Source organism: Pagrus pagrus (genome assembly GCF_965226575.1).
Source record: "Pagrus pagrus genome assembly, chromosome: 9".
Lineage (NCBI taxonomy): Eukaryota > Metazoa > Chordata > Actinopteri > Spariformes > Sparidae > Pagrus > Pagrus pagrus.
The window spans coordinates 6430566-6458499 of record NC_140193.1 but is presented as its reverse complement, the minus strand read 5'-3'; the positions used below and the strand labels follow the sequence as shown (position 1 = coordinate 6458499).

At 43.1% G+C, this 27934-nt stretch overlaps 1 protein-coding gene and 1 long non-coding RNA gene across 2 annotated transcripts; one reads left to right on the top strand and one right to left on the bottom strand.

Annotated features, from left to right (window-relative positions):
- Positions 1–6: 6 nt before the first annotated feature.
- LOC311262125 lies at positions 7–6606 on the bottom strand. Its single transcript, XR_014623218.1, has 2 exons — positions 6521–6606; positions 7–404 (listed from the first exon to the last, which is right to left on the bottom strand). It is a non-coding gene; the product is annotated as an uncharacterized lncRNA (long non-coding RNA).
- On the top strand, positions 6299–27789 carry cavin2a (caveolae associated protein 2a). Its single transcript, XM_084361329.1, has 2 exons — positions 6299–7113; positions 23819–27789. Exons 1-2 carry the CDS (start codon positions 6556–6558, stop codon positions 24776–24778), a joined length of 1518 nt encoding a protein of 505 aa, XP_084217455.1. The 5' UTR covers positions 6299–6555; the 3' UTR covers positions 24779–27789.
- Positions 27790–27934: the final 145 nt, after the last annotated feature.

Genomic DNA, 27934 nt, shown 5'->3' with positions numbered 1-27934 from the left:
AGGAGGTCCTAAATAGAAGAATTTTATTTCAACAGACAGAACATGACCATCAATCTAAAGTTAAACATAACTAACCCCCTACAAACTGATGGGCCAGCAAAAAAGAACAAAAAAAAGGAAGCCACCTCGGTCCAACCCTTACAGGGCCGTCGAAACCGGGCTCTTCCCTCTACCCTACCTAAACATTCCCAAGCTAAACCCTACAACAGAAATAGCGGCACAAAACTGAACCACCGGACCCACCAGAAAAGGCAAAAGAACAAACAATCAAAGCTACATGAGGCCAGTCTGAACAGCTACAGCTACTGCTGCTGCTGCTGCTGTCAGGCCAGGAGTGGGAAAGAGAAAGACTTGAGTCCCCTCCCCCTCTTTATTGACTCCTCAATCAGCCTGAGCAGGCTCACCTGGAGAGAGGGAGAAAACAACAGACCATGAGTAAGTGACATCAGGGCATCACATGATCAAGTAGTGCTTCATTTTTCATCACATCTATATTCTTGGAGGCGGGGAATGTATAAAAGACAGATCCAATAATGACCTTATCCCTGAGGCCTTCTAGTGTGGCAGCCCAGTTGCCAGAAATAAATGTTGGCAGTTAACACTTGTAAACATCTGTAAGTGTCACATGTATTATACTGAAATTTGAGCAACTCGTGTCATATCATGTTCACAGTACATGTTTATGACCTGACTCTCATGTCGGGAGGTGGAAGGCGATGGTGGTGGCGTTTACAGGCAATAAGGCTCCACTGGATATTTTTAAGTTGACCTCATGGGATAATTTCCAGCCATGTTTGAGTCGAAAAAAAAAAAACCCGATATTTTTAAGTCAGGACATCTCCAGCAGTGTTTGCGGTGACTAATCCGCAGATTCCACTGGATACGGTACGGCTGCGTTACGGCTCCGCCACGGCGGCGGAGCTGATCCGTAGCACTTCAGTCTATGTGTTAACTTCCACCAGGTCCGCTGCGCTGCGTGTCTGCTGCGTGCCAGCTCCGGCAGTCCGCAGCCCTGCGGAGCAGATACGCAGGACTTCTATTCTGGCGGACGCCGCAACACAACGCAGCAATTCAGCCGAATTTAGCACAGAGCAGACAGGAAGTCAGACACGAAACAACAACAAGAAATCCGGTTGATTTTCAAAATAAAACACTCCGTGTTGATACAAACACAAAAACCTCAAAAAAGAGACAAATACAAGCTCTTCTTCTTATCCGTCGGTCGGGAACACTTCGTGTTGTTGTGTTTATAGCACATACATATAACTGCGTTCGTGTGTGATAATGTAATTATCGCGGGAATTCCTCGGTTTCGTTTCTCCAGCTGATCGGCGGAGCTGCGCCGTAGCGGACTCAAAACGCAACTGGTGGGGGTTGCCGGACGAGGACGACGGAGCACAATCGTACCGGTGCCGTAACGCAGCCGTACCGTAGCTGTACCGTATCCAGTGGAATCTGCGGGTAAAGCAGGCATTTTAAGCCAAAACGTAATCTTTTCCGAACCCTCGCCAAGCGGCTTTTGTGCCTGAACCTAAGCAGAGCGTGAGCACAGTGCTGTCACAACAGAAAATTGAAAGTTGAACCTAAAAAAACATGAAGTTGCAACAAAGAAATGTAAAGTTTCAACACCCCTGGTTTGCTGAAATGTACATTGCTAACATTTATTCTAGCGATTGGGTTGAGCGCTCCTACATGCAGGCCTGCAACCAGAGGTGACAGAGGCTTCTTAATGTTATATATAAATATTGAACATAAAATGTAGATGTTGATTGTAGTGATGTAGGTAGATTGTTCCAAAGAGATGGTTGTCTGTATTTCCGATCGTCTTGTAAATACAAGTGAACATCTGAAGAAGGGTTAAATATTTGTTATTTGACCTTTTATCTGCATATTATATTATGTATCTTATCTTGTTTTATTTGTCGATGAGCTTTCTATATTCATATTCTCGTCTTCATTTTTGCTCTGTGAAGCATTTTGCAACAGTTAATTTGAAGTTCTTCTCATGGTAAGTTCATTATTAGTACTATTAGTATTGCTCTTTAGGTTTGCACTTTACCCCAGGACCTATGTATGTGCCAACATAGTGTGTACTACTGTAAACTGAGCATTAAACAACCTGTAAACAGACATACGGTGTCAAAGCAACAGTGAGTAAAATATGCAGACGGTACACTTCCATTGAGGGCATTTCCTCCTCAAGCTTATTGCATAATGTCTGTGTGTGTGAGAGAAACAGTCATTACAGTCCACACAAAGTCTGCCTCAAGGTGTTTCAGTTGCATTCTTGGTTCCTCAGTCAGCAGGGCACTCAGACAATCATGTGGCCTCGAATCACACAGAGGAGGATCCGGATCGTGTCACCACAGCAATGACAAGGACTGTAGAGTGTGCAAAGGTGAAATTAATATGTGGAAATAAGATTGAGGAAACTATTTTCTGCAGGTGATTTAGCGTGGATTATCCTTCTCTGCCTTTTTGTGTGTACAAATGCATTGTGTGAGGTGGAGCTTCAGGTAAAAGGGAGGGGGAAAAAAACAAGAACTCGTTCATCAACCATTTGTGGAAAATCCACCCAGGTAATTTGCCAACAGCCAACGGTCACAGCGTTACCACACCCCCTGCTGAAGGTTTTCGAAGCAATCACGGTTTCCCAGGAAGCAAAGCTCGTTCCCACAAGGATGCGACGTGCAGCGGCATGTTTGTCGAAATGATGGAATATGATGATTGCTGTTGCTGCTCCAGTAGCTTCACTCACTTAATTTCTTTCTAGAGGATTTCGACAGTAGAATATTTGATTATGCACTTGCTGAGTGCAAGAGTCCAAAATAATAAGAGAAGAATATAACTGAAGAAGGCGAGTCTTAATCACCTCTTGCAAAAAATTTAAAGGCATGAGTTATAATTGGAAATGTACACACACGAAACTGTTAGCATTAAGCCATGCACTTGCATTTCACGACCTCCAGAGGGCAATTTCTCCAAGCTAACATGTACAGATGTCCATCCACCGGCTCATCCTCTATCCGCTCGAGTTCATGACATAATTGTTTTTGCAGTATATTCCATTATATGTGACTGTAGGAAGGTTAACAGCAAAAAGATCCCTTAAATAAATAGAAAGTGTAGTCAGAGAATCGGCAAGGGAAAGACCTTCCTTTACACAACACTGGGAATGTGTGAAACATGCACCAGGACACTGGGAAAAACTGGAGGAAGTCAGGAAAGCAGATGATACGTTACACAGAGAGGAAGAAAAAGGGGAAAGGGAGGGATGGAGAAAAGGGGGAGCTGAGGAAAGGAAAGGAAAGGAAAGGAAAGGAGGGGGGACGATCGGAATAATGACAGGATGGGAGCGCCATTCCCCTCTGCTCCATCTCGGGGGCGAAAGTGGGAAAAGTCAGAGTTCGAGAGGTAGGAACGGGAGGTCACACTTTCATGTTGACAGAAGTGGTGTGTCTCCATGGAGAGGCAGTGACAGACAGAGACGGGTCAGAAACACTGGGGGTTTGTGTCAGAGGAGGAAGGAAATTTGTTGCGTCTAGCACTTCCACTCTACTCTGACAGCTTTGAAGCTTGTCGAGCGAGTAACCTCTAGGAGAGGTGTTAGTCTTGGATGTTGACATGGGAGAATCTGTCAAGAGCACTTCTGACTACATGTACTGCTGCGGAAAAGATTGAGCTGTAACAGAAAAATGGTGAACTACGACTATCAAGCCACCACAGGTAGCAGTGGTCTCTTTTTAAAGGAATAGGTTGACATTTTGGGAAATAAACTACGTTGCTTTCTTATTGAGAGTTATGGTAGGTGTCCACAGATACATCATTTCCATGCTTCCCATTTATTGTTAATGTAAGCAGCTGTGCAGTGAAGGGACGGGGCATCACGTTGGCCACTCCTCATTTGAATAAAGTTGAGGTCGAGGCTACGTTATACAAATCAGGGGCGTCCAGCACTACTCGCCACCTCTGGACACTCTCAAAAACCTTTGAAACAAGCCGTTGTCAATATAAAATGAAGACAGGTTCAGTAAACCCCATGACTTCTTCTTCTTGCCTTTAATGTTTCACAGAAACACCTTTCAAAAAACTACTTAAACAGGCAATTGACAACTTTTTTGTTTTAACTAACTTAGTCTGTCATTGCGCGACCAAAACAGGAAGAGGCATCGTTTTCCCTGATCACTATCCCCAGGTAACGATGGAACAACTGGAATATCCGTGGAAATATTTGAAGAAATGTTTGTGGAAAAAGTGATAGTAACCGAGGTAGAACAAGCTTGAGCTTGAATGAGAGTCCCGGTGTTGCATCAAAGTTGATTCCCCCATTGATATGTGTGGTTCCCCTTACCATCGGTACTCAAGCTGGTTCGATAGCTGCTTTCTTTCTACTGGATCAGTAAGTAACAGAACCTGCCTACTTATTAATACAACTGGGTGTTTTACTCGGCCTTTACATCGAGCTGAGATCAGGGTTTTGAGGTCAAATTGGGAATCTTGCGGTTGAATTTTTGCTTTGGACAGTAGCCAGGCTGCTAATGCTGCCCATGTGACCACGGCACCAACAGTACTACCACAGGTGAACACTGGTCCGGTTTGAAATCCAGGAGCACACATCCCATGAGCGAACGCGTTGGTCCCATCAGGTGCAGCCAGGAAGCGTTTGCACAGTTGCAAGAGGACGTAGCCTGTGCGGCCTTGAGAGCACCTGTCAGTCATCAATCACGACAGCACCTGGTGGCGCTCCCATCGAGTCCAATTCGTGACCTCCAGCATTTAAATCACCCCGGTCGACGCATGAAGCTACAGGCCACAGCCGATTAGCTTAGCTTAGCAAATAGACTGTAAACTGGGGGAAGCAGCCAGCAAACAAAATCCTGCATCTCTCAGAATCAAAGTGTAGATAAAAAGGACGTCAATGCAGCTGGCCAAGAAATAGTCACATGAACACATGAAAGTGCAATGAGTCATTTTACGGTTTGGGTTTTGTACAGATCAAACAAGCAAGATAACTGATGAGTGATCTTAAGGATGCTGGTGGGCGGCTTTTTTATCTTTAGATAGAGCCAGTCTTTGTGCTAAGTTAAGCTAACTGTGTCAGGCTGTCGTGTCATCTACCTCTCAGCAAGAAAGATAAAAATAAACATTAACTTCCTAAAATGTTGAGCTACTCCTTTAAGTCAGCAGATTTGAAGGCAGCAAAACTTGTCAAAATCAGTTCACCGAAAAAAAACAACACAATTTAAAAATAACTGCTTTTTTATGTTGTGGTTTGGACGTGAGGAGGACTGTGGACTCTGCCAACATTTTTTAATGTGGTGCGAAGGTGTGTCTTTTCTGTGCGTGCGCACACAAGCGGCTGCAGAAAGCCTAATCTCAGTTTAAGGGTGTGAATACTTTGTATTGATTTTTCGATGAGCTGGTCGCTGAACAAGCCTTTAACCATATCAGGCAGAATCCAATAAAAGCCAGGTGCTGTCTTGGATGCGTCCCAAAGTTTGCAGTGATAAAGTAGATTCTTGTCATAGCTGTAATGCTGTAGGTTTTTTTTCTGGGAGGGAGATGAAGACACACACGCATCCATCTTGTTGCAACAACATTCCTGTTGCCGCGTATTTACTTGATTTCAACACGTGTCAGATCGAACGAGCGATTGTGTCGCCGCGAACGAAATATTTACAGTCATGGTGACAGGGAGAAAAGGTTGAGAGCGAGGACAGGGATTCACGCCAGGGCACAGATGAGCTCATTGTTGAAACAGGGATTTCCACATTTCCATGTCGGTGGTGCCCCCATGCCATGACACAGAGCTCGAAAACAAGAGGGGTAGGGAGAGAGGAAAACGGGGGAGCTTTCAGAGGGCACGTGGGGGGAAACACATACAGCACATACACCAGACTCTGGTGATTTATCTCGGGAAAAGGGAAAAAAAGTCAGCTAAGTTCCTGGAGAAACACCGGCCTGTGTGGATTTGCAGTTTCATCTCCTCTTTATGGAGTTGTCCTTACTACGCAGTCCTGTACACACACACACACACACACACACACCACACACACACACAACCAGTGAGTGCAGTAAACAAAAGCAGCCTCCACGCACATTTTTGCAGGCGTGCACAAAGTGGAATTGTTGGCAGTCACATGGACACGAACAGCGAGCAGAGCATACAAGGAAGGACACACACACACACACACACACACTAAACTCTACCTCTGCTCTGTCAATAGGGCTAGGCCTGCACGGTTTCCATAGCAACCACGCCCCTCCCTTCTGGCTCGCAGGGGAGGTGTTTTGAAAAGTTCACAGCGTGTGTGTGTGTGTGTGTGTGTGTGTGTGTGGACAGAAACAGACAGACAGACAGGGGCGTGGATGCCGAATCAACTCCAAGAAGAAGTAAATCACTCTGCTCTCAGTTCCCAGCTGGAGCAAGACGTGACAGCAGCGTTCAGAGAAGAAGAAGAAGAAGAAGGAGAAAAAGTCAAAGAGCCACCACCAAACTTTTTGTGTTGCGGTGAATTACCCGGTTGCAGCGGGACATCCGACCACCTGTGAGCCATGGAAGACGACGCGTCCCACGCCGACCTCACCAACAGCGTCTCCGGCAGCACCCACACCATCCCGGGGCCGCAGGTCGAATCCACGCCCGAGAAAGACATCATCACCCCGAGCTTGAGCCCCTCCGCACCGGCCTCCCCGACCCCGACCAGCACCCTCTCCCGAATGGGCTTCAAAGGCCTGACCAGCCCGACCGCGGCCGCGCCGGGCAGCCCCGTCGCCGGCGGCCAGGTGAGCGCCATCACCGTGGTGGCGCTGCTGGACAAGCTGGTGAACATGCTGGAGTCGGTGCAGGACAACCAGCAGCGGATGGAGCAGCGGCAGGCCGACCTGGAGGGCGCCGTGCGGGTGGTGCAGGGCGACGTGACCCGCCTGTCCAAGACACACGTGTCCACCTCCAACAGCGTCAGCAAGCTGCTCGAGCGCTCGCGCAAAGTCAGCGGGCACCTGAAGGAAGTGCGGGAGCGCCTGGACAAGCAGGCGGTCCAGGTGAAGAAGCTGGAGTCGAACCACAACCACCTGCTGAAGAGGAACAACTTTAAAGTGCTCATCTTCCAGGTGAGGGGAACAAAAACGTGAACATTTAGGAATTTTAAAGGAGCAGTCCACTGATTTAAAGTCACTTTACTAAACTGTAATATTTTAAAGGAGAAGTTCACCAAAAAATGACATTTCAGTCATTATCCACTAACACCAATGCCAACTTTTATGGAGGTTCCCCTAAGACAACTAAAGAAGCCGGGGACTTGTTTAGAAATGTGAAAAACAACCAAAAATAAAATAAACCCAAATAAAATTGCTCCATACAGCTCGTCCCGCATAATCCAAGTGTCCCGAAGCCCACTTGATATGAAAAGACATTAATTACACCCTCAAGGCTTGGTAGAGCTCGTGCACCCACTTTAGACGAGGTGTGTGCTAACACTTTTAGCTTAGCTACTAAAGTGAAAAAAGAAAAAAAATAATATAATGGCATCATACTGCATAATCCAAGTGTCCTGAAGCCCAGAGATCCCAACTTAATTGAAAAAAACACCCACTTCACATGGGGTGTATGCTAACGCTTTTAGCCTAGCACCTAAAGTTAAGATTTCTGCTTTAGAAATGTGAAAAAACAACCGAAAACCCCACCATGAAATGGCTCCATACGGCGTAAGCCCCAAGATCGCAACTTGATTTAATGAACGTTATTTACAACACGCAGTAGAGCTCGTGCACCCACTTCAGACTGGGTGTGTGCTATTGCTTTTAGCTTAGCTACTAAAGTGAAGATTTCTGCTCTAGGAATGTAAAAAACAACCAAACCCCCCGCCCCTCAACACGAGGTAGAGCTCGGGGGTGCATGCTAACGCTTTTAATTTAAGCAGCCACAGTGAAGATTTCTGCTTCTGAACGTGTGTAAACAACGCAGGGGGAACTGATCCTTTAAGTGGCTCTGTGGTGGTATACTCCAAAGTTTTGTAAAATGACCCTGGTGATGTCACAGTGATGTCATCGGGGTCATCTCGGGCTGGGCTTGCGACGAAATATTTGTTGCTAATAGAAGCCTGTGTTACCAAATTGAGGTGTGAGGTTTGTGATAAGTTAGCATTTAGGGGGCAATTTGATGGCACCAAAGAAAGATACTATCAAGTTGCATTGCGGGTAATGTAGGATCCTGTTAGTCTAAAAGTCATGATATCTCTGTATCTGCTTTATAAAGACCAGCACTCAATAGCCGGTCTACCTCTTTAAGGTTTAGGCGTATAATATTTCTGTCATTGGATATATTTGCATCATAATCTCCTCTTGAGGACTCATTGTAGTGTGTGCGCGCCATATTTGCATTCATATTTGACTACAGTTGTGGGTGTGTTTTGGATGTGGGCACATTTCTTTTCTGCCTGCTTGGCACAGAAAGGCGATATGATGTCGGTGCACAGCAATTTATTACAATTTCGACACTTAAAAACTTGTTTAGCAGGACTTGGGCGAGCTGTGGAGATGATGATGTGATGATGTGCTGTTTTCTTACCCTGGGAATGTATTTCAGACACGCCTCTTCTCATATACATTAAATAACAACTTTGAAAATGATTTGGTTTCTTAGATAAGATCTTAATAGTTTTACTACACACATTTTTAAGGATTCTCCCTTTCCTGCCCTCTGTGCATGTATGTGTGTGTGTGAGGAGAAGGGTGTGTCTGGGAATGAAGCTACAGAGGATAATGGAGGAGGGCTCAGACACCGACTTCGACTAGATCTGTTTACACCCCACAGTCATAATTCAGACAGACAGATGGCTTTTGGATGGATTTACCACTCGAACTGCCATACCACACCTGTGAGGCTAAAACTCTATACTGCCTAGTGATAAACTTCCCTAATATCCTCAGGAAATTACGAGTGGAAACTATGAGGAACATCCTCGCATATCGCCATCTTTCACTTATCTCCAGGCATAAAAAAAAAAAGTATTCTGTTTACACAGATTGTACAAGAGAGATCTAAATTTCAGATTCATGATTTGCAGATAATCTTGTCATGCGAGATGAAAGTGGCCCTGGAAAAAAAAAAAAACATGGCCACAGAGTATGATTCAGGCATTAATAAGTGGATGTTTTTTTATGTGTGTGTTTTTCTGTGGGTGCGTCTGAGCCTGTGCGTACAAGTGTGTGCCCAGGACGCGAAAGGAGGGGGGGCCATTGTTGACACAGCCAGAGCTACTGAGAGCTTTTAACCGGCGTTGTTATCTGGTTTCCCAGGTACTGAGGCTCTGTTGTTCAAATGCAACAGGTGCCAAGACCTTAACCTGCACAGGGTGGCTCTGTGTGCGGTTGGGTGAGGCACCGCGGATCGATTTGATTGAGCCACCGGTCAGTTTTTTATGTGTTTTTGAAGGGGGAGTGCCCCGTTGCTATGGAGGTGGAGAGAGTGGACAGTGGAGCTGCAAAGATTTATTTGTTTTTCACCTTTCTGTGCATCATGTGAATGTATTTAGTGTTTTTTTTTTTGCTTGATTTTTATAATATTACCATTATAAGAGCGTGTAGAGGTAGAATTTAAAGTTTACTTTGTGTTTCATGAGTCTTGTGTTGTTCATAGGCTCCACGTTTTGGTTTATAATTGTGTCATAATCGCCAAAAGTTTCGGTCCCAGCAACACAATCCTTCAGGGCAACTGCGTCCGTCCACTAAATATTCTTCTCTTTGCTGCCGACAGGCTGAGATTGTTTTTCCAAATGTGTCTGACAACATTGTGGAAACGATTCATAGGGAGATAGACTTTTTGTTTTTGTAAAAGCGAGCAAAGTAGTTGGAAGAGCTGTTGTGACGACCGTTGTAGGCGACTAGCACTAGCATGTTCCTGGCTGGCTAGGCTGTTTCCATCAATGTATTGTTTTGGGCTTTTTAGTAGTAACAATAGTAACAATAAGCACCTTTTTGTAACCAGAACCTCAAGTCTCGCTCTGAAATCTTGCGTGAGTCATGTTGTTGGAAGACGACAATGGAATGGTAAAGTCTGAGTTTGTGAGATTTTTTTGGAGTCCATCCAGAGGATCTGCCATCACGAGTTTATTTCCAAAGACAACAACAATGACAACTCACCTCCCGAGATTTCAGAGCGAGACTTCTACTTGGGCAAGACCTGTATTTCTGGTCACAAAAAGAACCTTGATCTTTAACAAATGGTCTAATTCTGTAGGGATCGTTTCCATAATGTTGGCAGACACTTAGATTACCAACCTCAACCTGTGAGTGGCAAACAAACTTTAAGTGGACTCATTTTGACGGTCGCAGTTGCTCCAAAGTATTACTTTACGCAGCTGCCAGCTGAGGGATCTTCTGGACTGAATCTGAATCTTTAAGTATGAATCATTTACACATCAAAATATGTAAATACAGAAATCCCCCTTTCAAGCAACATTATGTAGAAATTGACACTTTGTGTGATGTGGCGCCTGGCGCAGTTTCTGAGTGCAACACCACTGTCCTAAATATAAAAACCCAGGTCTGTAACAAAGTGCTACATAACAAAGTTAAGTCTTTAAAACTTGTATCCTGAAGTAAACGTGTAACGCTGTGATCCTACCCTCTCACTGAGGTTACATAGTGCAGAAACAAGTGATGGCGGGCGGAGTGGCTGAGACAGAGACACCATTCACCCCGTTACAAGACACTGTACCATCAACGTGATTTTAAAGCTGTTATTTTAAGGTAAAAAAAGTTACATAATGTTGCTTGAAGAGTGTCGATCTGACTTCTGCCGAGTTGAGATTTTTTTCCTCTAATTCTGAGTCAAACTGAGAGCAGAGCTGTTGTAGGCGGGTGAAGAAGAAGCCAGGTATGATCCCAAGGGCGTGTGTGAGAGCTCCAGCATGTGTGTGCGTGCAACTTGCCCATTGGATGCTGATGTGTTGGGTCAGGTGTATGCAGTTACAGCGCGGGTAAATGAGACTTGGCTCGCCTGAGGGGAGCAGGAAATAAAAGAACTAAGTGCAGCCCTTGTTCCCGCTCCTCGCTTGAGCTCGTGTTGACTCTCTTCTGTGTCCATCACATTCTGCCTCGCCTCGTCTCTCTTTCGCCTCCAGGATTGTTCTTTTTCTTGATTTTTCTCCATCTGCTGTTTCGCTGTCATGTTCTTGTCTGATTTTTTCATTTTGGTTTATCTCTAAATGTGCAGCCATCTTTTCACCTCTCGCATTGTTCTCCATTGTCTTTTATGCAAACTCCAACTTCCACCCTTTTTTCCCTTTGGTCATGCCACCTGTCCTGATTCCCTGAACCTACACGAAAGCACATGCTGTGCGCCTCACGCCACTCTTTGATAACGCACATTCGCCGCACGCCCAAGAGCCAAACTTTTCTATCCAAGCCCTGCGGCTATTGGCCGAGGGGGCCCTCCTCCTCCCCCGCCCTGCTCGACAAAACAGATCCAGAACACTCATCACCCTGTACGTGCCAGCTGAGGTGGAAACACAGAGGGTTTCTGGGTAAACGCCCACTGCTGTACGGAGCAGGGGTCTATACCAGGCTCCAGGCTTTGGCCACTGCTGGGTCAGAAAAAATGACAGTGCTTTGTGCCGCTCCGCTGCGTTCCTGTGCATAACGAGGACTAATGAGGACTTAATTACCGCTGCTTGGGCCTTGTTTGTTTGTTTTTGTGCACCAGTGCTTTTCCTGTCTCCACATGGCCCTCCCTTCTCTAGGCCCTTTCTCTTGCACACACACACACACACACACAATACCCAGCCACGTGAGATTGCAGTGTGTACAGTGTAGAGCCTGTTTTGGTAATTACTTTTTGGAGAGGTAAACTGTTTTGTGTCTGATTACATGAAGCAGATTTTTTTTTTTTTCTCCTTTTCCTAGTGTTTGCCACACAGGTTAATTTCAGAGCTCATTACCCGAGTGTTTAAGTATCCACAGTCACCCTGGAGATCTTATAGCTTATCTCACCGCGGCATGCGACGTGAAATACGGCGCATTTTTGAATGTCATTTCCTGCGACAGACGTCATTTATTTCTGAGCAGATCTTAATCTCCCGGCCTGTGTTTATTTCACAGAGGAATTTCATCACAACAAACAAGTCGGCCACAATGGCAAATTGAATTGGAACGCCGTGAGAATTTCATTTGTTGTTTCTCGCTTTTGCACATGAGGGCCCAGATTCATAGTTTCTTTCTGCGAGATACTTAGCAGAGAGAGGGGATTTGCGCGGCTGTCCCTGGTGCGATGGGATGGGAAGAGGATGTTTGGTGATTGTCTGTGTTCTTAGGATCCCTAATCGCAGAGTGGCAGGGAGTGACAACAGTCAGAGCGCTCACACACTATCAAAGACCGCTCATATCACATTGCAGGGAAAGAGAAACATGCTCCCCAGCCAAACTAAACACCGTGACTGCAACAGGCTTTTAGTTGACACACGCTGAGCTGTAGATGTAATGGAAACTTGATTCTTTTGTTTGTCATTATTCAAATATACACATAAAGAGCTCCAACCAATGATTTATTTTATTATCGATTAATATGCAGATTATTTTCATGATTCTTTCTTTTGCCCAACCAACAATCCAAAACCCAAAGACTCTTCATTTATTATCATACGTAACAAAGAAAAGCAGGTCTTGGGGAGTACTATTACATATGTGAAGAAAGTAGCATAAAGCCTTTTTTGGCTCCAGAGGAAGCTGCATGTAATCTGATGAATTGCCTCCAGAGACATCGCTCAGTGGCTAAGTTGCATTGTGGGTAATGTAGGCGCAAGTTTTTAAAAAGGAAGAAGACTGCGTGGAATAAAAAAGGCGTTAGTTCTTGTTCTGCTGTGTCGATTCCAGCAGTGTTATGACTGCAATGCTGGACCAGTGGACTGCTTTTCAAAACCTTGCGCCTAGATTACCCACAATGCAACTAAGCCACTGGCAAATCTGTAGGCAATTTGTCAAATTACATGCAGCTTCCTCTGGAGCCACAAAAGACTTTGTACTACTTTTTTCACCGATGCAGTAGTACTCCACAAGACCTGTAAACACACGTAAGTATGTAAAATGTATGGAGTTACCCTTTAAGAAGCTAAAACCAGTGCATTTTTTGACAATTTTGCTTTAAGAAAATGACTGAAATGAATAATTGATTATCAAAATAGTTGGCGATTCATTTTCTTTCATTCTATTAATTGACCAAGCGAACTAATCGATGATACTCAGGTAGTAAGATAAAATTAATATATTGTAAATTAAAAGTTTCACAATCTGTGATGTTTCAGTCTATCACCACATCCTTACTCGTCCCTCAGTACATGAGATGGTTACAAAGGTTTAAAGGTTTTGACTGATTGGCTTAACTTCACTCACTGTCATTTTGTTTGCTCTGCTGCCAGTCGTCATTGAGCTTTTGTGTATCGACACTTGACCAAAGGTTGTGACTTAATCTTAGCTTTCAGCAGCTGGAAGTAAGGCTTGTTTTTCCACACACTGTTCAGACCCTAACATGGAGGACAAACTGGTAATTCTCAGCCTCGCCCCATGCTCGTACCTTTTAGTTTAATGACGCAAAGCTCAATACTCTGGAGCTGACAGAAGCTAAATAATGGTCGAGTAAATAAGTAGTGCTCCACTATGTCGGATCCAGTTGGGTCCCATTTTGTGCATACAATCAAATGTGACACAACTGGAGCTTTCGCAACAAGAGAAACCCCTTTAAGCCGAACAAACCGCAAGAGAGAGAGACGTTGAGAGTTGAACTTACTAAACTTGCCGCCTCCCAAACAATACAAGCTTAGGGGTAATTAGATATGCGAGGGTAATTGTGGTGCACATATTGCGTGTGTTCAGTGCAGAATCTTACATTATAAAACCATATCCATCTCCACAGGTTGGAGCAGGCCACTGGCTGTAGGCTACAGCTGGGAGTGTGTGTGTGTGTTTCCCTCGTCCAGGTGATATATTGAACCAGCTTGTAGCCCAAAGCAGTGCTCGCTGCTTTAGTGCATTCACACAGGCTGGGCCTGCATATTCCTGAGCTTTAGCCCATGGAGATGTTTAAGATAAAAGGATAGTTAACTCCAAGTAAGAGGCTAGTTGTTATAGCTCATGCAGCTAATGCCACTGTAGACAGACACATTGACAAAAACATTAAATAAAGAGAGAAATGAATAGCAGTCCTGCACCCATGGGCACATTAAAAAATACCATGTGACAAGGGTTTTTTATTTCTTTAAGCTGGATATATAACCAGAAGGAATGTGTTACAGTAATGTGATTATTTCTCTCTTTAGAAAGTAGGATTACTTAACTTTGGCATTTCAATGAATTGGCTTGATGTCTGTCTGACCAGGAGTTAGATTGGACAGTTGGTGGTGCTATAGATGTTGTATAAAACTGGATACAGGAAGCAAAGCTGGCATCTGAGAGTTGCTCACCTGGTGCATACGCCAAAAAATGCTTTAGCTTCCGGGTTTACTTCCTGGTTACGTGGCCCAATGAAGTTTCTCTCTCTGGTCTCGCCTGCAAATTACCACTTGGCCTGTAGACTTTAAATTGAGACAGGCTTTTAAACCGCTTTCCTTGGCACGAAGAAAGTTTTACAAGTGTGAACCTCCACGGATCAAACATTCCTAATAGAAAGAGTCATGATTGACCTTATTGCAGTTCGAGGTGTCAACATTTTTACAGACGTCTGGTTTATAATAGTTTTTGGGCTACAGGGGAATTTAACGCTGCGATACCGTGAGTGGTCACTGGGTAAAACTGGAAGCAAGGCTTATCAACGCCATTGTATACCTGTCTGAAAAATAAATGTATGATTCAGGAATCAGCTAGCCAGCGCAAAAAGAATAGAAATACATATTACAGTAACTCAAAAGTTGCTTTATTTATATTCTATGTCCTCTTGTCTTGCCGTTGCCATCGTTAGACACGGGTAAACTTACATTCTGGATGGTTTCTCGTTAAATACAATGCTGCTTTTTCTAATTTTACCACTACTTAATAGAAAAAATGTGACATGTGGCAGAGGCTTTGGTGTTGCATTAAGGTGCCTTTAGACAAACAGTCTAGCTGACAGGTAGCTGTCAGCTAAGTTAGGCTACTTGTTGAGTGTAAATGACTGAAAGCTGGTGGACAGCGAATTGTCAGATGATATGACACGACTGTATCGAGCCAGTTTCAGGGCTTTGGTATTGTGAATCGTGGCACACTGGAATAGCTTATTGTGACACTCTATGGAGATGAGCACTTGTTAACGAAATGAGTTACATGTGTGCTTTTCTGCCTCTGACAAGCGTTTTGTAAAAAAGGACACAACAAGTGACCTTCATGCATTTTGTCCTTTGCTATCTCAAAGTTGCATTTCCACAGGAGTGCTGTTGGACACTCTGAGGAGTAAAAACTGCTCTCAGAGATTGTTGTCCACACAGCCTTTGAGGCACGCTCTCTAAATGAACAATGAGGTTTGTTTACAGCACGGCTTCTGGCTTTGTTATCATTCTTTATTTTCCCTTTGGGGTTCATTCCTCAGATAATCCTCTGGGTTTTCAGAGAACAGCAAATAAAGACGGGAGAAGAGCAAAAGATGGATAAATATAGAGAGATAAACAATAGACAGAAGGAGAAAAGACAAAGTGACAAATGTGGCCTGTTTTTGTCACTTAATTATAAAAACCATAAGAGCGAGTTTGGATAAGAGATTATGCCTACATGTGTGTTTGCTTTAAGTATTTGTGAAAGACACGCATGTGGATGGGCAAGTAGTCCTCTGCATGATGTCACATTCAGGCTTGACGGGTTTGCTCAATTGTTTCGGTTTGTGAGGCAAAGGCAACACTTGTGCTGCAGATTAATGCAGTGAAAGTCTTGTTTTAACAAGGCGGGAAAGTGATGATGATGTTCCAACGTCTGAGCAAGCCTCCGTGACGTGACAGGACATGAAGTTGTGTGTAAATTGTGTTTTATTATGTTGTTTGCACTGCCATGACTTGAGTTGAGGGTATGAAATGATTAATAAAATCAGTCCCTAAGTTAAGGTCGTCAAAAGTATCTTTCTCAAAATTGTTCAATGTCAATTGATTATAAATAAATATAAAAAATAAAAATATAAAATAAAACAGATCTACAATCAGATTTTCAACCCAAGACTGCACAGACAGGCTACTTTACTACACTACATTCCTGCTTCTCCACGTTCACTACTCGCTTCATTTATTTGATACCTTAAGCTAACAGTTACTCTGCAGATTCAGATTATTCAGTATTGATAGGAATTACATGTGACATGTAATAACATGTGGCATGTAACCGATCAGATAGTGTTGTGGGCGGGATATTCAGTGAATCCACATTGATGACTACAGTTATTTCATCAGTAGTTGGACACAAAAAACACAAAAATGCAAAATATCTGACTTATTTGTCATTTCTCTGTGGTATCAAAAGAGTTATGGAGTTTCTTATACCAGTGTTGTATTAAAGTTTAAAATTCCTGAATACTGACAACCTTACCCTAAATGAAAGTACTGCAAAGCAATAGAGACAAAGCAGTGTGTTCAAAGATAAATAAAGGTGGAGGCTCTTAAGACAGTTTAGCCTCTCAGCATACCCCATGATGCACTGCTCTCTCCGGATCTGCCAAAAGCACATATTTAGCGTGTTTTTCATTAGGCTGCAGGTATTGATCAGGTAATGCCATTAAGCTCTTTTGCACACTTGCACTCAAATGCTCTTTCTTCGTTCTGGCTTGCTCTTTTTCTTTTGAGATTTCTCTTTTCTTAGTTGCATGGCATGACACGTTAGATTCAGGTGGTGCCGTATCAAAGGGGATAGAGTTTAAATGCAGGTATTAATCCAAAGAAGCTCAAGGTCCCATTATACAATGAGACAAAAAACAACTATCTTCTTTTGACTTCTGCTATCAAGTTCCTTATTTTCTGTCATTAGACGTCAGGACTCCATCTTCGTGTGTGCTCCTCCTTGACTTTTCAAACCCCAGTGTCCATCCAATCCACTTCCCAAGGCTGCAACATCCATGGCCGGAAAAGGGAAAACAATAGCCACGTTGGTTCTCAGTGTTCTTATTTCTCTGCTCTTAAATCAAACATTGAAAATACAGCACATCTGGAGATAACGTGATGACTTCCTGGCTTCTCTGCGGATACTCGCGCCCTCTGACCTCCATACAGGGTAAACATTGTGACAATTGGTGGTAGCCTTATCAAAAAATGCTCGTGGTATCTCTGCACAGCCCTTATCAAACAATGGCTCAGATAGGCACGGTTTGGGGATTGTACTGCAGCAATGTGTAGAGGGGGACCTTGGGGGGGTGGGGGGTCGAACAAAAGAGCCAAAGGAAGAAACAAAATGGAGAAACAAGAACTATATATGTACAGGAATGTGTTGTGGTGACACATTCATCATACATGCGGAGGAGAAAGTGCAAGATAAGCAGGGAAAGTGCGGGTTTAGTGATGCAAGCTGGTGTAATGAAGAGGAAGTGACAACGAGCCCAGTCAACCACGGACTTTATTATAATGAATACCACGTCATGTATGAAATTAATTATGCGCCTATCTAGCAGTATCTTAAAACATATCATCATCCCAAGTGCACAGACTGCTCTCTGGAGAATTACAGGTTGAGTGAACAGGTTTTCTTCAGACGTCCGACATCATCGTTTATGTCAGCAGGAATAATCGCCATGAACTTCATCCTACCAGCTCGTCAGCATGACATCGCGCCTCAATCGGTTATTGTGTTGTGCGATTACGCAAGCTCTGCGAGGCCAGTAAACATGCCGTGTTTTCTCTTGGTGAGGCAGATATGGGAGGGGTGCGGATGGGGAAAGAATGCCCTAACTTGTTGTGCAAAGCTTTATGGGTAATAAGCCAGAAGGCATTATTCAGGATTGATGTGAACGTGTTGACGAAATATTCATGATACTTGGAACAATAGTGATTGTCACAATATGAGAATACTCGGTGCGGTAGATTATTTCTATGTACATGAATCAGTGCAAGGCCGTGTGCAGAGTACAGTACAAAGAGTGAGAGTTTATCATGTCACCCCGTCCCATGACAAATAGCAGAATTCCATTTCCTTTCCTTCCTTTCCTCCCTACTTCCTCTGTCCACAGATGGCTCTTCAAGCACATTGAGATGGGGCGGAGGGGTCGCGATGTTACGCAATAAGCTGGGTAGGGGTGAACTGTAGAACAACTCTCTGCACTTAAATGGGAAGGATGCAATCAAAACATGTGCAGCTGAAAGCAAATTTGCACAGTGGATGAAGCGGGAGGAAATTTAGAGAAGAAAAAGGAGGAACTTTCGTTTGACCCCTTATTTGTCTTGTACATTTCAGTCAATAAAAAAACATCCGAAGCTGTTAACAAATTAATTGCAGGGGCTTGACAACAGCAAATGTGTGCACACATGCGTTTCTATGTGTGTGGTGGTGATGGTTTACCCTGTCATCGGCGCAGTCGCCCGCAGGCACCTGACTCACTGTGCCAACACACCTGTACTAACCTCGCCTGGTAGGATTAAGAGAAACTACATAAGTCGTCTTGAAAGGCCAAACACACAATCACGTATTTGAACATGTAACTATGTGTTTTTATTACTTTAAGATGTGTGCACATGTGTAAAAGTGTAACATATACAAGCTGTAGGTAGGTGTAATGTTTAGCATGTTCACAATTTGTGCAATAGTATGCTAAAGTGTGCAAATTAGAACTAAACACAGCTGAGGTTGACGGCAGTGTCATTAGCTTTGCAGTTATTTAGTCATGAGTATTGTACAAAAGGAAATGTTGACCAGATGGCTTTGAGGCACGACAGGAAAAGTCTGGGGTCACCAGATTTATTAGGTTTCATCCTCTGAGCATCATGAATGTGGTAAATATCCTGGCAATCCAACGACTAGTGATGGACTAACTGCAGTGGTGGAGTGTAACTAAGTACATATTCAAGTACTGTACATAGTCTATTTTTTACTTCTACTCCAATTCACTTCAGAGGGAAATACTGTATTATACATGCTGTTTATTCAACACTCATAGTTATAAGTGTAGTTTTTTGAGTCCTTGAGTCTTTTGAGGCTTTTAAAGGCCACCGAGAAAGATGGGGAAGGTATCATTTTTCATGTTGCATTACAGTCCACTCACATAAAGCCAAAAATGCTACGATTTGTACCACAGAGCCACTTTAAGCAATCGATCTGAGGGCTCCATCCAACACTTAGCAACTGACAGGCCGCGATACCTTTTCCTAGAGCCATGCCGCTAGCATTTACATTTATTTGTACATATTCATACTGATTTCAAACTGTCATCCAGCCGTAATTATAAGCCAGTATTTCGCTGTAGATGTCTGCACACACACATAAACAAAGGAGGTAGAACAGACGCAAGAGGAACAGTATAAGATATAATTACACATGTGGTATAAACAGAGGCACACATTCAGAGTAACATGAGCTGATTGGAGCTCTTTCAATCAGTGGCGACTCCGTCCTGCCCCGCCCTGATCTCTGTCATTTGAATAGAGCAGGACACTCTAGAGAACCGACTTATATAAGCAACCGCTGACTAACACCTTGCACAACTTGCAATTAGATGGTAGTTCTGCCATGCAACTGTTAAGTGAGCTCTTGAACTCCATTACATGAGCGTCCGAAATATCTCTGAAGAGTGTGGCCTTTAACATACAGTAAACTTGCTGTCGCAGAAAATTAACTTTGTTTTTTGGTTTCGGTCCAGTGTAGTTTAATTCTGTTTCATGTTGCTCTTTTAAACAGCTTTAATAGTTTTAAACAATGTCTGATGTCCTACATGGCTGCACACAGATACGCACTGGCACACAGATACTCGAACACACACGTATCACATCCTCTAGTGGATAATGAGCGCTTGCTTAGAGGGTACATTAATTAACAGGGTTCCCAAGAGAAAAGTGCCAGAATGTGAGGTACACAGAAACACACACATGGGACAGGCTCGGGTCAAATGGTATTTAGGAAAATGTTGTTTGTTCTAGCTTGCTTGCCAAGTTTGTTTGGGGTTAAACTGGGGACAAACTAATTTCACAGCATTTTCACCAGTAAAACCAAATAAAAGCCGGATGAAGTCAGGGCTGAGTGGAAAAGGCGATGATGAGCGCTTGGGACTCTTGCTGTTTTATCAGTATAATGACTCTGGTTAAAATCAACAAGTGAAGGATTGGTGGATTGTCTACCAAGCTGGCATATGATGATGTCAACAGTGAAACATTGAGATGGACAACAAAATTTTTTTTTATTTTTTTTACCTGTTTCTTTTTTATATTTTTCTTCCGCATGTCACAAATGCCAACAAAGTCCTTTCTTGGTCTTTCTTAGCCTCTTCACAGTGTTACAATGGTGGGGGGATTATGGGATGATGACTGTCAGCCATCTGCCATGGACGATTGCCATCGGTTCAACCCCCAGTTGGTGGTATTTGTCACCACGTGTAACACAGGAATCAATCAGAGCTCAGTCAGTTACTATTACAACTATTTAATTAATCGCCAACAACGGTAATTTAATGATCGTTGTGAATCATCTTTCAATGAAAAATTCAGCTTAACAAATGTGATATTTTCTGGTGTCTTTCATCCTCTGTGACAGTAAACTGAAATTTTTTGGGTAGTAAATAAAAACCAGACATTTGAGGAAGTCAGTGATCAACATTTTTGACTATAATTCTGAGATTTTATGGACCAAACAACCGATCCAATAACCAATACTGTAAATAATAGTTAGTTGTGGCCCTGGAATCAATCATCAGAACATGTTTTAAAACTTGTGTTTCTGCAGCTGGTCTGGTACAGTTTGTGGTAGGCGACCTCAAATTTCTTTGGAGGTTGTTTTGAGTTTCAGTTGCCGCCTCCCACACTCTCCAGAACTCCAAGACTGATTATATCAAACATGTTGAGCCAAATGAGAGAGTCTATGGCATGCCCAGACTGGAGCAGAGGTGTGAAGACTGAATCTTTAGAAACCTTAATGCCACCAAACAATCAAAACATTTGTGTTTATCTCAGGGAATGAGGAACCAGGAGAGGCCGTGTTGGCTGATTATTTAATCGTGACTGGTCAGATTTGAGGTGGGTGCTTAACCCCTATGCCATCTCACACATCTTGCTGATTAAAAAATTTTTAAGTGCACACAGAGAAAATGGAGAAGTCTAGAGTAATATAAACTTTCTATGTATAAGCAAGCTTTCTGGTATTTCTCCAACATGTCCTGTACAAGAGCCGTCGCCCACACAGTTCCTTTCTTTTTCTGATTTTGATTCTGCATGAACACGCTCAAATCCACACAGTCTCTGTGGGTGTGGCAGAGCAGCAGCAAACTGGGGCATCCAGATACTTCGCATTCACACATGACAGGAGGGAGCTACAGAGAACAAAACTGAAAGCAAGGAATTACAGCTTCGCCAAACCAAAGGTAGTGGTAACCAGAGCTGGTCCCCAGGGTGCTTCCTTTGTTTTTGATTTCAAATTACAGTGCAGTGCATCTCAACTCCCAGCTCCTATTGGATGATAACGTTCCTCTAGTGGTTCTTTATGGTATTTAAAAAACTCTAAAACTTTCAACATACACATTTATTGAGTTCCTTGATGTTTTACAAGTGTTACCTACAATGAGGAACACCAGTAAGTTATATGTTCCACTGTACTGTATGTTGTGTTGTGTGTTATAAAACATTTATTGTTCTCCTTTTCCCTTTAAATGTTGGCCTCTTCTTGAGATAGATGTTGTGCCTTTAAGAACACGCTGACAGATTTATTGGCATTAACTTGAAGATACCACACATGCTTGGCTCACACCTGAACAGTGAATCATGCCCGCGTGTTTGAGATCAAGGCAAAGGTGTCTGCAAGGTGGTAAAAACTGGCAGGTTTCTGCATGGCTTTCCCATTCTCTAGAGCTTTTAATACTTGATTAGGCGTCTAAATACAATGCTTTTAACTACTGCAGATGAGGGTAAAAGTGCTGTTGGACAGAGTCTCTGTAATCAGGAAAGTGCAGAAAACTTCTATAAATGGTTTTGGGAACAGGACACACTTTGATACTTTCTTGTGATGACCTAAATCTTCGGTAAGTATAGTATTTGACACTAAAATGTATTGATCAGATCTTTTAATCAGTACAGGAGTACTCCACTTTGCAGTTTTCAGATCACCATTGCACTCTCAGGCCTCTTTACCACACTATATCCTATAATTGTCACAGAAACTATCATCTTCTCTCACGCATGTGACTGAGTTCATAAAAATAGCATCAAATGACAGTGTCAGACAGGCTCAGGTTGGCAGTGACAGATTGCAGGTACAATAAGAATGTCCTTTCCGGCAAAAACACACCAGAAGTCATGAGTGAAAAATGGACAGAAGGCAGGAATCTTCCAGACCATCTGGTTGGCCCAGTCCTTAAGTATGTGTTAATGACAGCCCAGGAAAGATGCATTGCGTACTCCTTTAACAACCCATAGACATCCAGTTGCTTCAAGCACTCTTACGTCTCAAGAGCTGCCATGCATTCTTTGAATTCAGTCATACTTCAAATGTAGACACATTCTTACAACAATAGTGAACAGAAACTACTGTTTACAAAGTGTCATTCCAGTGTGTACTGAGGTTTTGACAGGGGAACACACTGGTGTTTGATTGTAAGTTATTCTGAGCTCAAATATCAGTTGTTCCAATATTGACCCATGACTGCATATATTTTGAATTCCAAATTGTTGCCCGAAAACTTAAAATAAACAGCCACAAAAAACTTGTAGTCTTGGCCCAAAGAGAAATTACTTTATAATTACTTACTTATCCAAAAATGTAAGCACTGTCGGGGTGTGGAAGCCATGAAGCCTTTGCTGGATTTGATTTGTTGTGGGCAAATGAAAGTGTTCATGTTAGCTGCTCATCCATAGACATGTCTTGTACCTGAACTTTAAAACTGTGCTGCATTAGTCATCTAAAAAAAACAAGCATCGTGATACTTTCAGCTGATGTCACTGGGAGGGTTTCTTTATGAGCATTTCAAATGTGTAGTGGAGTATGTCAACCACTGAAGCAGCACCTTCACTCTCCACTCACTCCTGGGTGTGAAGGCATGGGGGTGGGTGGGAACTGTAGCTCATAAATCCCCAGTGTGTGCCCGCATGTGTGTGATTGCGTGATTGTGCACAGATGGATGGGCAGCAAGTAAAAGGGAGGAGGAAGAAACTGAGGAGAAACAAACGGAAACACCGGATATTGAACTTGCTGCTCTCCATCTCACTCTTGTTTTGGTCATCATTGTGCTCAAGGACAGCGAGTTAAAGGCAGAGACTGTTATAAAAGAGAGAAAACGGAGAGAAATGTGTGACTCCTGCAGAGAAACATGTGGAATTCCGCAGATGTCTTGAGGAGAAGAAGGGGGAGGCATGCTGAGACTGGTTTACTCAGTCCTCAGCAGGCAGACCAACCTGACATGAGTGTATTGGACGCACTCATCCATTTACAATGGCCATACCATGGCCAGAGGTATACGTAAACATATTTATGGGGGTTGTGCGTTTGGAAATACACCTGAAATATCTTCACTTTGATCATCACGATAAAGAATTCAATAGAAGGCACTGGAATGTGCACAGTTGCCTAAAGTCAAACCCTGACCGTAACCAGTTCAAACAAAGATATCATGACGGTCATTCCTTGTCATACACTAAAACCTTGTTTAAGCAGTACCTCTAAACCCAACTTTTTATGTTCTTCTGTTTCCCAATAGGAAGACAATGAGATTCCTGCCAGCGTGATGGTCAAGGACTCCCTCAAGACCCCACAACCAAGCCATTGTGATGCAGAATCCATCCAGCCTGCTCCATCTGTCACAGGCTCTGTTGATGGCGCCCGTACCCATGAGGAGGGTCTTCAATCCATTAGCCTTTCCTCTGATGAGGGGAGTTTTGCAGCACACGCAGAAGGCGACGATATGCTGGAGTACGAGGATGCAATGGGTATGGGCACTTCCCGTACATTTGAGAGAAGGGCTGACAAATTCAAGCGTAACAGTCTCAAGAAGGTCGATAGCCTCAAGAAGGCCTTCTCGCGCCAGAGCATCGAGAAGAAAATGACCCAGATCACCACCAAGATTGTGCCACCTGAGAAGCGTGAGAAAATCAAGAAGAGCCTCACCCCTAATCATCCCAAGAGCCCGACTACAAAGAGCTCCTCATTCAAGGTGTCTCCCATGACCTTTAACGTCAGAAAGGTCAGAGATGGCGAGGCCCCAACACAAGTTATGTCTTCACCTGAGGAAGGAGTCCATGTGGAGATTCCTCCTCTGGGAAGCTTTGATGGAGAGATTCCCTCGGCAGAGATGCATACTGACGACGTTGTTTTTGAAGTGAGTCCCTCGGCAGAGATGCATACTGACGACGTTGTTTTTGAAGTCTCCAGCCCGGAGAGCATGAAGGTAGGGCTGGCAATCAATGGAGAGTCACCAAGCATTGGGCACCAGTTCAATGGCGATCGTGCTGACCTGGCAGTTCCAGAGGACGTCGAAGATGTTGGTGAGGAGGATGAAGAAGAAGAGGAAGAAGAAAAAGAGCAACACAAAAGCCTTGTTGAGACAGCAGCAGATATCCAGATTTCCTCAGCAAATGCTGTCGAGCAAATGATTCCCACAGCAACAACTGCTGTAGAGCAAACGATTGCTGTGGAGCAAACAATTGCTCAAGTGTCTTAATTTGATTTTAGCAAGCACCAATTCTAGTTTCCCATTCTGTCTTTCTCCCCAAAGTTTCGACATTTATGAACACCCAGCAGGCACAAATTATCCCTCCACTGTAAGCAGAGTAGTGTTCTTGCCACAAACACACATACACATGGAAAATACTCTCGGCTTCCTAAGATAGTCCATTCTTGGACGACTACTGCAACACAACCTTTGATGATCACTAGCACAGTCTAAAAACCTTGACACAAACTGCCTAAGCAACTAGACATGATAGGGTCTAGAATCAAAAATCAATGCAAATGCTTCCTAAACCCTGTAGAAGGGTTGTCCAAATAAAGGGACATTGCAGCAATGCACCATAACTCACTCCCATCAACCGGTGCCCACCTCTTCAATAGCAGCGCATCACCAGGGCGCTGGGCCAACTATCTCCCTCCTGCTGTGTTTGTTTCTGGAGCTGTTTTTCCTCACTGACAGATAGCCTCTTTGTTCTTTCTGTGTTTTTGTGAAAAATAGTAAATCTTTGGCAACAGTGGTTCTGCCCACAGTCTGTTGAGGCAGTGTGTTGCCAGGTTGTGCAAGAGTTGGAATGGGGGAGTTTCTGGGTTTTCGGGGAAAAGGTCCTGGGGTGTTTTGTAGTGAACTAGAGGTCGTTTACTGAATTCTTTGGACCTGCTCTGAAAAAACCCAGATCTTAGCTAACAGATGACTTTACTTCGGTAGAAGTGGCACTGCCTTATCTCCTGTCCTTTGGGACATCCAGTTCCTCATTTCCGGCTTTATCATCGATGGCCTACCTAGAACACCAGACGAGTTGCGTGTCTTATTTCAAAATATTTTAGTAATTTGTGTTTGCCAATTGAGTAAATAAGAATAAACCTCCAGGTGCTGAAAATTAGAATAGATGGAATTTGAAATAGTCTAAATGTTCTTGAGAATCACACTAATCAATACTTAAAGTAAAAAAAAATAACATTGTTTGAAAATACCAGATAACATGTTTGTGCTCCGTCACTATAATGCAAATGAAGGACATCAATGCAGGATAGATGGCGAGCAACATACCTTAGTGACACAAAGTACCCGACAGATTATAACACTGACACATTAATGTCCGTTTGCAGCCCTTTGTCTTTTCTGCAGGGCAACTTTGTATGTTTATGTACAGGAATCTTTTTGTCTTTTTCTTTGTGAGGCACACTACTCTCTAGGTATTTCCATCTTATACACCATGAATTAGTAACTTTATGATAACTGCCTTGAGTGTGTGTACTCTACAATAGTAAATGTTGTATCTGTGAATTTGTTTTTGAGTCACTATATGATACATGGGTGTTTGTAAGTCGTCTTTTTCTTCAGGAATCCATAAAATGCATGGTGAAATGTTTACTCAGTTTCAAATGTTTAAGACATAAATACTATCTTGTACATTTGCCAGGGCACCATCACTCTTACCCTCCTCCATACATGCACGCATGTACTCCTACAGTGCCTTTACCTTGCACAGGCTGGTATAAGTAAGTGCACTCCTCAAGGGGATGGATTCTTATATTTTTGTAGATAAGAGTGGGAGTTAAACATGCCTGATTATTATTTTCCTTTCAGCTATCACTTTGTGGGGCATAGTCAAGGTTTGATACCCACCTACATTAAAGCCAAGAAAGTTTTAAGTTCGAAGGAAAGCAAAAACCTTCACAATCAACTTCATATTTGCCTGAAAGTTAGTGTAAAAATGACCTTGCTCTTGTTGCACATTGTTAGTGCTTCACCAGCCTTGGCTACAGATGTCTAATGCCACGACTCCCCAAAAATAATTTCGCAAGCGGTACCAGGTGCCGAGGCTCCAGATACTAGAGAGGTCACAGAAGTGGATAAAGGCAGAGGACAGCATTCCTAGCTTTGACGGATGACTCCTGCTCAGCCCATTTTTCATGCTCTTCGCGTCCTTGTTTAGACGGTGCGAAGAGGGGAAGAAGCTCTCTGGAGCCACAGGTGTTCGGCCCCTGTGGAGGCTCCTGGGCATGAGCTTGTAGTGGAAGAGAGACAAGTGTGGGTGTTGGAAAGTGGGAAAGGACTTCAGCTGTTGGAAAGGATGATAAAGTTGCCTCGGGGTGAGCATATGGGCAGCTTGGCAGAAAGGTATTAAAATTAAGAGAGTCTGAAATGCATTAGAGCATGGGAACTGAAATATGTTGTAGAGGGTATATGTACCAGTGTCTGACCTATACGCCGTTACGTGCATTATAATTACTGTCTAGATAAGATAATTCAATGGATTCCTAACTCCTTAAGACACAATAAGGTGCCAGAAATATTTTGATATCTTAACTATGCAAGAAAATCACTGTCATGCTTTATAATTATCTGGTAAATACGGGAGAAATGAAATGGCACATTTTTAGGCCTTTTAAGTGCTTCATAACTTAGAAAAATGTACCTGCCAGTTTGCTCGATGGGATCTTTAAGTAAATAAATAATTCAACTTAAATGAGTGTTTATTAAATGTGCTTGTTCTTTTTTTTTTTTTTTTTATCCTTCTTTGTGTAAATCATCTTACTGAAAAGGGATCGAAACACTAGGCTTAAATGTACACTCTGTGTACTGTAGAAGTTCAAATGTGACTGGCTTCGAGGTATTTCTTTGTCATTCATGCAGTTGTGTTACTTTTGTGATATCTTTATCTGCTAATATTACAATTTCTGTATGTGTTTAAACGTCTGTTTGTATTTGTCCTGAAATCAGATGTTTAATCTGGATTATATGCGAGAACTTTTATTTTGTTAGAAAGTTAAAACACTACAGAATCATCTTTGTTCATACAAAGTTCTTACTTTATGGCCTGTTGGTGTAGTTGATCACATAAACCAAAGAAGTTTCCTTCACAGCAGAAGATTCCCCTGCCACTTGAGTGTTTCAATGTACTCCTCCTGACGCTCTTTTCAAGCATCTTGTAAACATGCCGGCATTTCCTTTCAAAATTTAGTATTGTATACATCAATAAAGATTTTATAACATTCAAATGGTGTTTGTGCCCTTTTTATTTGCTGTCCTTCAGGTCAAGTTAGATTAGTAAATGTCATTTAATACAAATTAGATAACGGTAGGCTGTAATGTTCTGTGCGTCACTCCTGTTCTGATCCCTGTGACTCCTGGAAACCTGTAGTT

Bases quoted from the DNA above. Each gene is read 5' to 3' on its own strand.
- cavin2a (XM_084361329.1), top strand. From the start codon at position 6,556: ATGGAAGACGACGCGTCCCACGCCGACCTCACCAACAGCGTCTCCGGC. The intron at 7,114-23,818 runs GTGAGGGGAACA...GTTTCCCAATAG, and splicing joins TTAAAGTGCTCATCTTCCAG to GAAGACAATGAGATTCCTGC.